The 13,729-nt window shown below is 37.5% G+C and overlaps 2 protein-coding genes across 2 annotated transcripts in view; one reads left to right on the top strand and one right to left on the bottom strand.

The window, feature by feature from the left end:
- Positions 1–13,729, top strand: part of LOC141435293 (serine protease inhibitor 3/4-like) — a gene marked incomplete at its 3' end in the record, with an annotated part of 78,659 nt that overhangs the window by 18,403 nt on the left and 46,527 nt on the right.
- On the bottom strand, positions 7,060–11,623 carry LOC141435289 (serine protease inhibitor 3/4-like). The gene is made up of 8 exons (XM_074097989.1): positions 11,553–11,623; positions 10,599–10,730; positions 9,907–10,110; positions 9,392–9,490; positions 8,767–8,910; positions 8,220–8,432; positions 7,994–8,147; positions 7,060–7,334 (listed from the first exon to the last, which is right to left on the bottom strand). The coding sequence occupies exons 1-8, from the start codon at positions 11,604–11,606 to the stop codon at positions 7,183–7,185; spliced, it is 1,152 nt and encodes a 383-aa protein (XP_073954090.1). The 5' UTR covers positions 11,607–11,623; the 3' UTR covers positions 7,060–7,182.

Here is a 13,729-nt window from a genome sequence, read left to right on the forward strand (position 1 = left end):
GAAGTCGTCGAGTTTTATTAGAGATTCAAAACACTTCGTTGCCTTGTTGAATGATGTCATATGCGTGAGGATGAACTGATGTTAGCTTTGACGTTACTTCTCTTTTCACCATGTGCCGGAGACGAGACTTTAAGATTATATCTGACCTATTATGTGTCAGTGAGGAATTGAGTTGTGTTTGAAGAGCGGCTATTTGGTTTGGCGCGGTGATTACTTTTTGCAAGTTGATGGAGTGGCCATGGGTTCACCGATTGCTCCGGTCACCGCCAATATTTTTATGGAGTGGTTGGAGGGAAGAGCTTAAACAACGCTCCCGTTGTTCCCAGATATTGGTGGCGGTACGTGGATGACGTTTTTGCGATTGTGTCCAGGGATAGTTTGTCGCAGTTTTCGGACTACCTTAACACTTTGCACGATAAGGTTAAGTTCACGGTGGAGATTGAGAATGATGGGCAGTTGCCGTTTTTAGATGTTTTGGTTATGCGGGGACCCTGTGGTAAATTGGAAACTACAGTTTATCGTAAGCCAACTCATACGGATCGATACTTGAGGGCAGATTCACACCACCATCCTTGTCATTTGTCTTCTTTGCCTAGAACGTTGATAAATCGAGCCTTGAATATTTGTGATCCAAAATTGTGGATCGTGAACTGAGTCACGTGAGACGGTTTTGGAAAGCAATGGTACAACTGGAGGCAGTGCAACCGTGTGGTGAACGTGTCGACTCGTCATAGGCCGGTGGGAGCTGAGAGGGTTCCGGTATATTTACCGTTTATAAAAGGGGTGACGGATAAAATCGGACACTTGTTACGCCGAAGATATAGCATCAAGTCGATTTTCTGTCCTCATATGCAGCTCAGACAGTTGGTACGTTCGCCGAAGGATAAGGAGCCCCTGAGTGGCCCGGGGTATATATGATTCCCTATGCCTGTGGCAAGAGCTATATTGGAGAGACTGACGAAACGTTTCCACAAGGGTATCGGAGCACATACGCAGTATGAGGAAACAGGACGACAAGGGGTCTGCTGTGGCCGAGCACTCAATGAACTCGGATTCGACGCACTATATCAGATTTGATAAGGTATCTGTTCTTGCGAGAGAGAAATTTTTCATTCCGCGGAAAGTGCGTGAAGCCATCGAGATTAGTCGTCGGCCGAATTTCAACCGGATAGTGGTTGGACGGTACCTCCGAGTTGGAAAACGGTGTTAAATACTCGTGCTGCGTCATCGGTGTGTGTGAACGTACCTTTACAGAGCGATATTGTTAGTGTTGTGTGCTACCCTACATTTGACAGTTGTAATGATGATGAAAACGCGGGTAGTTGTGTGCCGGTGTCAGTTTCGTCGGGTAGTCGCGCGAGCAGAGCGGCGGCGCGCAGTGCGCGTGTTGCAGCAGCCGCTGAGTCGCGTTGCTCCGAAGACGAAGGGCTACGGATTAGCCCGAAACATGTCGAGCTAAACTCGATTTAAGACGTGAGTTATCCGGGTCATTATATTTAAATATGAGTGAGTCTCACGGTGTTTCATGTTCAAAGCTGATAATGATATACTGAATTTGTGTTTGTAGTACTTTTAAGTGATTGTCCATTATATTTCCGTAAAAATATCCTGACCCCTTTGGTCAAGGTAAAAAAAAGGCCGTGTTTTTATTTTGTTCTTGCTTTGAAAAGAAGAGTCGTCTGTAGTCTTACCTTGAAGTACATCGCATTAACCAGCACCACGCGGGTTTCATTATTCAGCATATCGGGGGAAACGATGTTTGTGATCTTGTCGTCGGTCTTTTCAGCTACCTGGTGACAGCAACATAATGAATTAATATTTCGCTCCTATCGACTGTATTTCCAGAGACAGACAACCTAGGGTTATTCTAAGCTACAGTTAATAGTCTGTTACTGAAACAATTAGTACTTAAATCTTTGGCCTTATTATCACTTTTCCAGGGGCAAAAAGCATCTGTGATCAAAGAAACGCGAATGAAATTGCTTTTTATCAATCGCTTTAACTAGAAATCAGATCTGGTGTTTTTTTAATAGCCCTCATATTATAATAGCATAAGGAGGACGCCAATGTTTTACTAAGTGACAAGTTATTGTTTTAACTTACCCATTTATTAATCGCACCAGCAGCAGCTACGCTTTCCTTGAAATCCAGCTGTTCTAGACTCGACTCGAACACTTCTTCAGCGTCCTTTTTTACACCAGGCTTAAGTTCACTACCCAACTGCAAATACACCCTGTTGGCTACGTTTAAAGTAGTGCCTTGAATTGACTGGAGCTTCGACTTGAGAAAGAAAAACGATGATCGAATCTAAAAAAAGACGACGCGTTTAGTAGGTATCCTAATAATCTTACTAATATTACTATTTATTTTTATTTAAATTATTTAATAATTACTCCGGAAATACTTTATTTTGGATGCAGATTCTATGTTTAAAAATACAACCTCATCGTCAGTCATGTCCAGAGCCTTCAGCAGTTCTGCTTGGGACTGGTTCTTGCAGCCGAGCGCCAGCAGCGCCAGCACTATCTCAGCAGACAGCGGCGAACATATTGAAGTCTTGTTCGTCCCCAATTCCTGAAAAAAAAGTCACTAAAGGTAACGAAACTAAAGAAACATAAGAAGAAAACAGCAGAGGTGCCTGACACATTTAAAAATTAAAGAAGAAAGAAATAATTTATACCTGACATTAACGAAATATCTGCTACATACTTATACATCAAAGTGGATGATGTAGGTATGCGCTCATTGGCGCAATCGCCAATGTGTGTGCAAGTGTGTGACACAGCGTAAGTGCGATGAAGAGCTTTCCTATGAATGCACTTATTCAATCTTTGCCAGCACAGGGATGGATGGGGAGTAAAAACCGGAAAAAAAATCGAGTGCGGATCGGGTACTGCTAAGTACGAATAATAAATTCACTAGAAGGGAAATACTAGGAAATAGGACCTGCGGCAGACCATTTCCTGATTACTAACTATTGTCGTGTTTATTTTAATAAAAAAAAACTCACATTGCAAAACTTCGCCGCAAATGTTGCGATAGAATGAGATACTTGATTCTCCATATTTGCTCTCTAACTGGATCAAAATAGCACTGGCTGGCTTTTATAGGAAAAGCCGCCGCCTGTCTGGATTTTCCGAGCAACTAAGAGTAAACAAAGTCTTGCAACGCACAGTGTTGCCGCGGTAGGAAAAAAATGTAGGTAGATCAAATAAAAACATAATTTATTGAACTTGTTTTAATAAGCGTATATGATTTTATTGATCTCTTAATAAATGCGTTTTCGGCGACCTAATAAATAATATTTGTTCCTAAAATAGTATATCTGTCACCTAAATTGAATCACCAAATAATATTAAAACGGTTACCTAAATATTATTTTAAAATTACTCGGAAATAATATTGATCATCAAATAAATATATTGGGTTCCAAAATTATAGATGTGTCACTAAAACTGAATCACCAAACAATATAGAAATGGCTTCCTGAAAATTAATTATAATCACTGGCAAATAATATTGATCATCAAATAATTGAACTGAAATTTGACGATAATGGTGTACAATGAATGAAATAATAATAATAATATCTTCTCACAAATTACACCAATTGACCCAGCCCCAAACTAAGCAAAGTTTGTTCTAGGGGTGCTAAACTACGGGTAGAACAGACATACATACTTAATTAAATACATACAAACATCCAAGACTCAAGTACCTACTACAAACATTTATATTCATCATACAAGTATTAGCAAAAAATGTTCGGTTCTGGCACTTCACCGGCCGCTGCCGCGGCACGCTCGCTTCGCTCGCTCGGCTCGCGCACTGAGGGTCGCAGTTCTACCTAACACTCTAATATGATCTATTCAGTTGACTGAGTTTGGAATTCTCTATCGAACGTACCTGCAATTGAGTCTTTAATTTTATTAAAGTATGTAGATAATACTACTTGAACCTAACGGTATCTCTTATGCTTTGCTAAGGTGGAACATAATTTTTCCTCACACACGCAAACTTAGCGTGCCTCACCCAAACAACATTTGCATACCAAATATCAAGTCGATGCTATTAACCGTTGATGAGTTCCGTCCTGCGGAGACGATCCTGGCCAAACTACCAGGATGTCACTACTAGATTAATGTATAAGTAAGTATGCCAAATTTCAAGTCAATCCGACTAGGTACCGTAAGTTGGTCGAATTTCACTTGTAAGATTTTGACTACAGACAGACAGACAGATAACGGGACAGGTGAAACTAAATAAAAGCTTGTAATAAGTAGCTAATTTTAAGTTCAACAGTCGGGACCCGTTACAAGTTAGACCTTTTTAGACAAACATCTGTCACGAAATAATTTTCACATAATATGTGAATATAAGAAATATAAAAACAAAAATAGTATAACAATTAAATAGTGATGATATATTATTATTAACTGACTACTATTTTTATTTTGCTGTACTGTCATTTTCACTTGTCTCCTAAGCTTGCCACATTATGAGGTTACTATATTTTGTGGATGCTAGAATTCGGCATAGTTTTGTTTAAGTTTTGGACTGTGTTGTGTTACCAGTTACTGATTTTGCATTTTCTTTACAGATATCGAATCATGATAATTTCTGACAGCTTAATAGGAAAACTGTCACAATATTGAGCAAAATTTTTGTTGGCTACAAATTGTGCCGGTTTGTGCAATGTTTTTGTTTTTAAGGAAAGTCCGTTGAGTCATGCCATAACATACTCGTACTTATCATTCGGTAACACAAACTGAATAAAAATATACTTACTTATAAGCAAGCGAAAAAGAACCTTGAAGTAGTGCAACCAGAACTCAGGTTAAGTGGCGGAGTGGCAACGAACTCAGTTGTAAACAGCCAGTGACTCAGTGACAGAATACACTTATTCAGATATGGAACAATCGAGTTTAAACTCTAAAGTCTTTAGATACGGATAGATTATCAAGAGAGTTAAGGTTAGTGATTGGCTCTTTGGTTTGTAGCGTGACTGTTGTTATGTAGACAGTTAGATATGACTCTTGTCTAGCTTTGCCAAGATTAACGAGAATGAATTCGCAGAAATTTCAACGAAGTAATATAATAATATAAATAATGGTGAAATCGTTTGATTTAACCCCCAACTCAAAAAGGGGTTACGAGTTTGACTATTTGTCTTTGGCATTAAATAGATGCGACTGATTTCGATGCATTTTCTTTACGTGAAAGCGAGCTTCTTTGCAGTTGTTTCTAGATATGTTTCATGAAAAACGGTTTAGCCATATTTGAGATATTGAAGTTTAAAGGGTTAGTTATAAGGGTTGTTTGTTTAAAATGTCAGCGCCAGAGAATTGCCTCAGAATATTGCCTAGAATACCTCATGTGCCGGGTGTCCCTTAATTCGCCTAATGATAATTGTTATAGTATACATTCGTATAACAGATTTGGCATGCATGACATAACTGTGAGATATACAGATAATCAAAATAATCAACATTTGTCACTTTAGTATAACTGGTAAATAGGTAAAAGAATGAAAGGTCCTAAACTTTTTTTTTCATTATTATGCCTTTTTTCATCATTTATGCTTTTTATTTATTCATCATTTTAATAAATATGCAAAGGAACGTTATGCTGATAACATCTATGTTAAGTCATCGTTAGGTATGACAATTATGTGAATTAATGTTATACGAAATAATAAGTATGCGAAATAACATTATGCCAATTTGAGTTAGACCCAGTACTCCTCACGTGCCAGTAATTTCACCAGCTATTTTATACTCCACGATGGAACAGAGCAGCTTCTAGCGGAGTTAGATGGTGGTAGAGATCTGGACGGATCAAGGACAATGTCCTACTACCCGCTACCTAAAGTATCGCACGACGCATACCAGCGTTTTCCGTGTCTGTCTGTTGTATAACATAGATATTGTCAGACGCCAGATTGAGGCCACCGTCACAGTATAACAGGTTTCCCTTCCACCGTGTTTGTTTACAAGTGAGGTCGTTGCTCTAATGCAGCGTAGACTACAACACGCCGAGTCAAGGTCTTTAGGGCTGCTTATAGCCGTTTATCGCTGTTATCATGTGATTTATTGTTCTGTTTTTAAATTTGCGGTCATTTAAGAATCGAGCTTGAAATAGTAAAACCAGGCTATTGTGTAATGAGGGCTATCGTTTTTTGTCTCACTAGATGGCGCACTGTTGCGTGAGGTTTTTAAGTATGGCTTTCAAAGTCTGTTATTACGGGCGTGAAAACAAAGTTTAGATTAAAATCATATTTAATACACCTTAAAACCGTACCATAAAAATATCGACTATGCCACAGTGTTGCATAGTCCCCGTTTTGTTCGGAAAAAAGGGAGGACAAAGGTTTCCGAAAGACAAAACTGTCCAAATCACAGACATTCATTGCCCCGGATCGCATATTTGCCATAATTAATTTCAGATATTGCAAAATATTCATAAAATTATTCTTATTATAAATAAACCTGCGTAGCTCACCCAAAAACTATGAGATTTGACATTTCGGAGACCTCACGCTACACTAGCGCCTCTAGTGGCGAATTTATACGCGATAGCCCTCATTGCGCTATAAATGCGAGGAGAGAAATGTAAAGGTGATGATAAACTTGAGTATTCACTTGTAATGAATGAGTATTCTAGCGAATGTTACGTTAATTAGGTGCAGGTAAAATCTGACAAAATAAACAGAGGGCCTAATCGTAAGTTCGAAAATAGAAGTTCGCATCGTACCGTCCCTCTCGCTCTTGTATTAAATAGTATATCTGTCAGAGGGATGGAACGACACGAACTTCAATTTTCGTACTTCGTAGTAGCCCTATTATCACATTGAAATTAAAATGTTTTTTTTTCGCAGGAACACACGCAGAAACATGAGTCAACTTACCATGGTCGGTGTGGAAATATCGGCGCTGCCCGCTAATTGTTTAGCAGCTAAACGCCATAAGTTTTCTTAGTTTTTTTTTATAAAACAAATAGCTGACAAACGAGCATGCGGATCTTACATAAAATAAAACAACCAATTCGGTATATTTTTTTTTATTTTTAACACATTTAGTGACTTACATTTTGCTTACTTTCACCTCAGTGCCTTAAATTAAACTTTTAGTGCACCTACTTTGCTCAGTGCCTTGAACGCTATTGTACGTTAAATTAGCCTGATTAAGATACTCCAGGTGAACTTGTTTGAGCATACTCGCTGCCTTCGAAAACACCGATGAAGATGGGAATCTGATGAGCGATCAGCAGGTACAGGAAGGGCCGGTCGGCGATGAAGTTTTGGTTCGGAATGGCAGAAACCAGCTGCATGATCACTGAAAGTAAAAACAAAATCATTGAAAATGCGGTATTCGAAAACTCCGGAATTTGAGATTTGTTATAAAAATAAAGATATACAGTCAAAGCCTTAAAAGGAAAAAATGATTCGGTAGAGAATGAATAAATCGTTATTTTTTAAATGTCTATATTAACGTCTCTTTCTAAAATGCTTTTCTCTATTGTGTATTAAGGAGTTACTTGCGTGTGGCGTGTAACCTTGAATTTTAAGCCTTTTGGTGTAACACTGTTGGCTAAAAATATTTTAGGCGGATCTGACGTCAAACTTTACCATTTTGTAAATTAGTCTTGTTACATTGTTTAGTGATGACATTTTAGATAAGAGTAAGTGGAACTAGAAGTACAAATATCAACGATTTTCTTAGTGACTAAATTTGTAATGATTTGTAATGAATGAACGTTAAAATATATTCGTTGTTTTATTTTACTATCTAAGTATTTATATTTATTACTAAAAGGTTGATTTTCATTTAAAAGTGAATTGTTTAATATTTTTTCTTTACATATTTGGTGATCTGATGTAGAATTATGTGTTTCAATGGTCTACTTAAATTGTGTTAGTTGTATCGTCTTTAATGCCAATTTGTACAAATTAAAATAAATATGGAACCAATATAAACATGCTAGAAAAACTTACTGCTTATACAACAGCCGGCTTCGGAACCCTTTTCATCCACGACGATGAAGGCTTTCTGGATCGCTTCAGACACGAACAGCCTTGCGTTTTCTTCATCTGACGTCAGCATACATATATCTGACGTGTTTTTGTTGAATATGGATTTGATTCCCAGCTGAAATTGTGTCATTCATTTAAAAAAATAACAAGTACAACCACAGAAAAAAAATCAGCTTACTAATTTTACCTTGGGCAGTAACTCTTTCAAATCTATTGTTGTTTCCACTTTGAACTTTGGTATCGCGATATCGAGATAGTTTTTAGGCCTCATTTTTTCTATGTCAGTCATAATGTTGTGTCCCGTAGCCAACTTTTGGAGCACAGAGCTAAGACCCTCGACTTCGTCTGGCAACACGATCACCATGCTAGCCTCGTTGCCTTCATACTTTATTTGTAGCAGCTGGAAATTTTAACTTAGTAGAGTGACGAAACAAGCTTATAATTTTATTATACATAACTATCTAGCGTCTAGTATTTAAGTATCTACAACATACAATAATATAACAAGATGTATGAACATTAATAAATTTTGTGTTAGTGGCTTTAGTTTTTTTTTTCAAGAACCCTATGAGTTGATTTTTTTACAAAAGCTTTGTAAACATAAACTGTTAACATTTATTTACTGAGAAAGCTTATCATTACCTATCAATTAACTTAAAAAAATCATCAATAAAAACATTGGTTCAACAAAAAGTCTAAAATTAAAATTTCAGTCAAAAGTTTTGGTAACTTACCCTTGCCTTTAGTTCTTCGCTGATCCCGAAGTTAAAAGTTTGGTTACTCATCGCCATCTGTGGTACTTTAATTGTAGTATGGTTATTTATATGAAAAGGTCTGTCGTGGGTACTATATTCTGGAAACGGTTTTTCCCATGAACCCTGAAAATGTAAAACGGTACTAGATGTATGTAGATGTAAATGTTTTAAATGTTGTTTGATGTTAAATGCAGATTATTAATAACTACAGTACGAGTAGGTACTTAAACAAAAAACATAGACTACAGAATCTATTCACATAAAGTCATGCAGTCGACGATTGATTGCTATGCGTGCTTACATTTTGATGCGTCATCATCTTTTACCATAATTTAGTTTACTTCTAGGAGTTGTTTGTGGTATATTTACATACCTTTAGTATGCCACATAAATAAAATATACTAATAGAAAGCCCGTTAAAACGATGGCCAAAGATCCTGAACTGAAAACAGTCTTAACAGATATGGATAATTGAAAAGTCCAAGAGCTGATATACTGATTTTGTTTTAAAAAATCTTGATCCCCTTTTGTCAAAGTAATTTGCAAAAAGGTCATGTATTTGTTTTGTTCTTGCGTTAAAAAGAAGAGTCGTCTGTAGTCTTACCTTGAAGTACATCGCATTGACCAGCACCACGCGGGTTTCATTATTCAGCATATCGGGGGAAACGATGTTTGTGATCTTGTAGTCGGTCTTTTCAGCTACCTGGTAACAGCAACATAATTAATTAATATTTCGCTCCTATCGACTGTATTTCCAGAGACAGACAACCAGGGTTTCTTCTAAGCTACAATTAATAGTCTGTTATATACTGAAACCTTTAGCCTTATTTTTACTTTTCCAAAGGTAAAAATAGCTTCTGTAATAAAAAAACGCGAATAAAATTGCTCTTTTACTAATCGCTTGGACTTGAAGTCAGATCTGGTGTTGTACAAAGGTTGGAAATGCAACTTGTGGGTCTCCTAATAGAAAATGAGAAACACCACCAGAACATTGCAGCTGTGTTGACAGCATAAAATAGAAGGTAATAATCCAGATCCAATTCTAATAGCTCTCATATTTTATCAGCATAAGGAGGACGTCAATGTCTTACTTAGTTACAAGTTCTTGTTGTATCTCACCCATTTATTAATCGCACCAGCAGCAGCTACGCTTTCATTGAAATCCAGCTGTTCTAGACTAGATTCGAACACTTCGTTAGCGTCCGTTTTTACACCAGGCTTAAGTTCACTACCCAACTGCAAATAAACCCTGTTGGCTACGTTTAAAGTAGCGCCTTGAATGGACTGGAGCTTTGACTTGAGAAAAGAAAATGTTGATCGAACCTGAAAAAGAACGATGCGGTTAGTAGGTATCCTAATAATCATACTAATATTCCATCTCATCCCAGCCTATATACGTCCCACTGCTAGGCACAGGCCTCCTCTCAGAACAAGAGGGCTTGGGCCATAGTTCCCACGCGGGCCCAGTGCGGATTGGGAACTTCACACGCACCATTGAATTGCTTCGCGGGTTTGTGCAGGTTTCCTCACGATGTTTTCCTTCACCGCAAAGCTCGTGGTGAATGTCAAATGTAATTCCGCACATGAATTTCGAAAAGCTCAGAGGTGCGAGCCGGGGTTTGAATCCACGACCCTCTGCTTGAGAGGCGATAGGTCAAACCACTAGGCCACCACGGCTTCTCAAACCGCTAGGCCACCATGGCTTCACTAATACGGTTTACTAATAATACTTTTTTATTTAAATTTCATTTATTTAAGAATTACTCCGGATACGGTATTTTGGATGAAAATTGTATGTTTAAAAATACAACCTCATCGTCAGTCATGTCCAGAGCCTTCAGCAGTTCTGCTTGGGACTGGTTCTTGCAGCCGAGCGCCAGCAGCGCCAGCACTATCTCAGCAGACAGCGGCGAACATATTGAAGTCTTGGTCGTCCCCAATTCCTGAAAATTTAAGGGTCACTAAAGGGATACGAAACATAGTTAAGAAGAACACAGCTAATGCAGACGGAGACACATTTGAAAAAATAAAGTAGAAGAAAGATTTTTTTTTATACGACTGGATGGCAAACGAGCAAGTGTTCTCCTGATGGTAAGATATCACCACCGCCCATAAACATCTGTAACCAGGGGTATTGCAGATGCGTTGCCAACCTAGAGGCCTAAGACCGGATACCTCAAGTGCCAGTTATTTCACCGGCTGTCTTACTCTCCACGCCGAAACACAACAGTGCAAGCACTGCTGCTTCACGGCAGGATTAGCGAGCAAGATCCTACCACCTGATCCTACCACCTGCAAAATTTATTCTTAACATTATCATAACACGGAGAAAGAAATAAAATACGTATCTAAGTCACGAAATGCCTGCTACATACTAATTACCTTTTACATTAAACTGTATGACGTATGCACACTCGCCAATGTATGTGTGCGCGCGTGGGTGTGTGCGGCACAGGCATGGATGGGGGGTAAAAACCAGAAAAACAACTCGAGTGCGGATCGGGTACTGCTAGGTTTGAGTAATAATTTCACTAGAAGGAAAATACTAGGAAATAAGACCTGTGGCGAACCATTTCCTAATAAAATTACTATTAAAGATAAAGATAAAAATGTTTTATTTGCTTAAACATGAGTAATAGTTAAATACAGTTGGTAAGTACACATAAAAAAGAAAAGAAGTCCTACATGCTTTACCTTACGGCGTGTAAATTGTATTAACTAATTATTCTTATATTAATTCTTAATGAATAATAAAAACAACTCACATTGCAAAACTTCGCAGCAAATTTTGCGATAGAATGCGATACTTGCTTCTCCATGTATACTCTCTGACTGGTTGAAAATCGTACTGGCTGACTTTTATATGCAAGGCGTGGCCTGTCTGGATTTTGCCGAGCAATTAAGAATAAACTAAGTCTTGCGACGCGGAAAAAAGTTTCGCATACACTGTGTGTTTTCTTATTAACTGTTTCGCGGTGAACGTCTCAATCGCGCAATGAACTGAAAATCGCTCACCTAGTCGTAGGACGCACATAATCGTGGTCGCAGTCCGTAATTCAGACTGGCCTAAACAACTTGATTATGTCATCTTATCAAAATAGATAGCATTTATTGAGTTTGGGATTTCAGTCATACGTATCTGCAATTGGGATGCACCAAAAAAAAAAAAATTTAACCTATCGTTTTTATTTTATTTTTGGTAAGAATAGCATATTTTAAGATACCATTTTCATCGATTTTGAATTTGGATGAGTATTTTTTTTTTTTTTTTTTTTACGAAATACGCTGGATGACGTCACAGTGAGACAGTCACGTTCCATTGCCTAGAAAAATTCAGGTCGTACCTTCGGGTCGTACATAACATAATCTGTGGCATTACAATAATAATATGACAATAATACTGAGCACGGTTGAGGGCCCTAAATGAACCATGACAAATAGTTTTATTTATTTCTCTTCTTTTAGCTTCGATTATTCCTATGTTTGTTTAATGGTGTGATAGTAAATAAATATTTTTTATTATATCTGATATTTAAATTCTTTTATATTTACTTGTAACGTCGTAATTTAATAATTTAATTTGTAATAATACATTAGAAATACTCCTATACATTTCGGACTTTACAAGAAATGATAACGGTTTAAAGCCGAGTGCGCATCATGTGATTAAAGTTCTATCTTTGTCACTCTTTGCTATTATAAGCAGGACAGCAACATTTCAAACTGTCAATTTGCTTTAGAGTGTAGACCTGCTTTAGAACTGCCTTTGTGACGGTACACTGCAGGGGCAAATGAAGATCATTACTTAAATTTTGTTTATTTTGTTCAGTTTACCATATTTTTGGAATCTGATTTCTGAAAACGCTTCACAAACGGTTTTCGATTTATTATACTCACGTTGTCAAAAATTGGGACATCCCAATTGAGTTTTAAATTCAAGTAGATTAATACTACTTCGAGCTTAACGGTGTCTTTTATGTTTTGCCAAAGAGGAACACCATTTTTTTCAAGATTGGTTTTTTGGAATCTTTTTGTATTTTTTATTTCAATTCCAAATTTTTACTTTTACGGTCATCCCGTAAAACCTAAATTGAAAATACAAACTGAAATATAGATGCACAGAAAAAACAAAATAAGCTGATGTCACGACCATCAGTGGTGTGTATTGATTCCTTTCGATTCCCAGTGATGGTCTTATTTTTCTGTTTTTTCTGTGCATCTATATTTCAGTTTGTATTTACCATTTTTTTCCTCCGCAAAATAAGCGTGCGCCAATAGTTTGTCCTTTCATTTATTTTTTTACTTTTGCCTGATACTGCTGTGTTTTTCATAATATTATGTCAAGGGTTTTAGTGTCATATCTGTTCGCAGTGTTTCGAAAATATCTTGTTCGTGTGTTGTGTGTGCAAATTGTATTTTTCTTCCTTTACAAATATCGAATTGAAATTCGAGATACAACGGATATCCGGCCAGTATCCGGTATCCGGCCTATCCGGCCACTATTTTACTATTCGGCCGAATACCGGATAGTTGCGTACTATCCGGCCGACTACCGGATGGTAAAAAACTGGTATTTATTTATGAATTTATCAATTATTGACATCAGTTTATTATTTTAAGGGGCTGTTTCACCACCCCTTGATTAATTTTAACTGATGGATAAATGTGATACCGTCTCGCGTCTATTCAAACAAAACAAACAGAAACGACATCATATTTATTCGTCAGTTAAAATTAATCAATGGATGGTGAAACAGCCCCTAAGTTAATTAATTATACTCTACATGTTGCAACCTGCACGGATTGTCATGCGTATGTTTGAATTAGCTTAATTTAATTGTACGTAAAACTAGGCCGAATATCCGGCGGCTGGATATCCGGCTATCCGGCCAACGGCCCCGCCAATTATCCGGTATCCGGTATCCGGCCAAACCACTATCCG

The sequence above is a fragment of the Choristoneura fumiferana genome, chromosome 14 (assembly GCF_025370935.1).
Source record: "Choristoneura fumiferana chromosome 14, NRCan_CFum_1, whole genome shotgun sequence".
NCBI lineage: Eukaryota > Metazoa > Arthropoda > Insecta > Lepidoptera > Tortricidae > Choristoneura > Choristoneura fumiferana.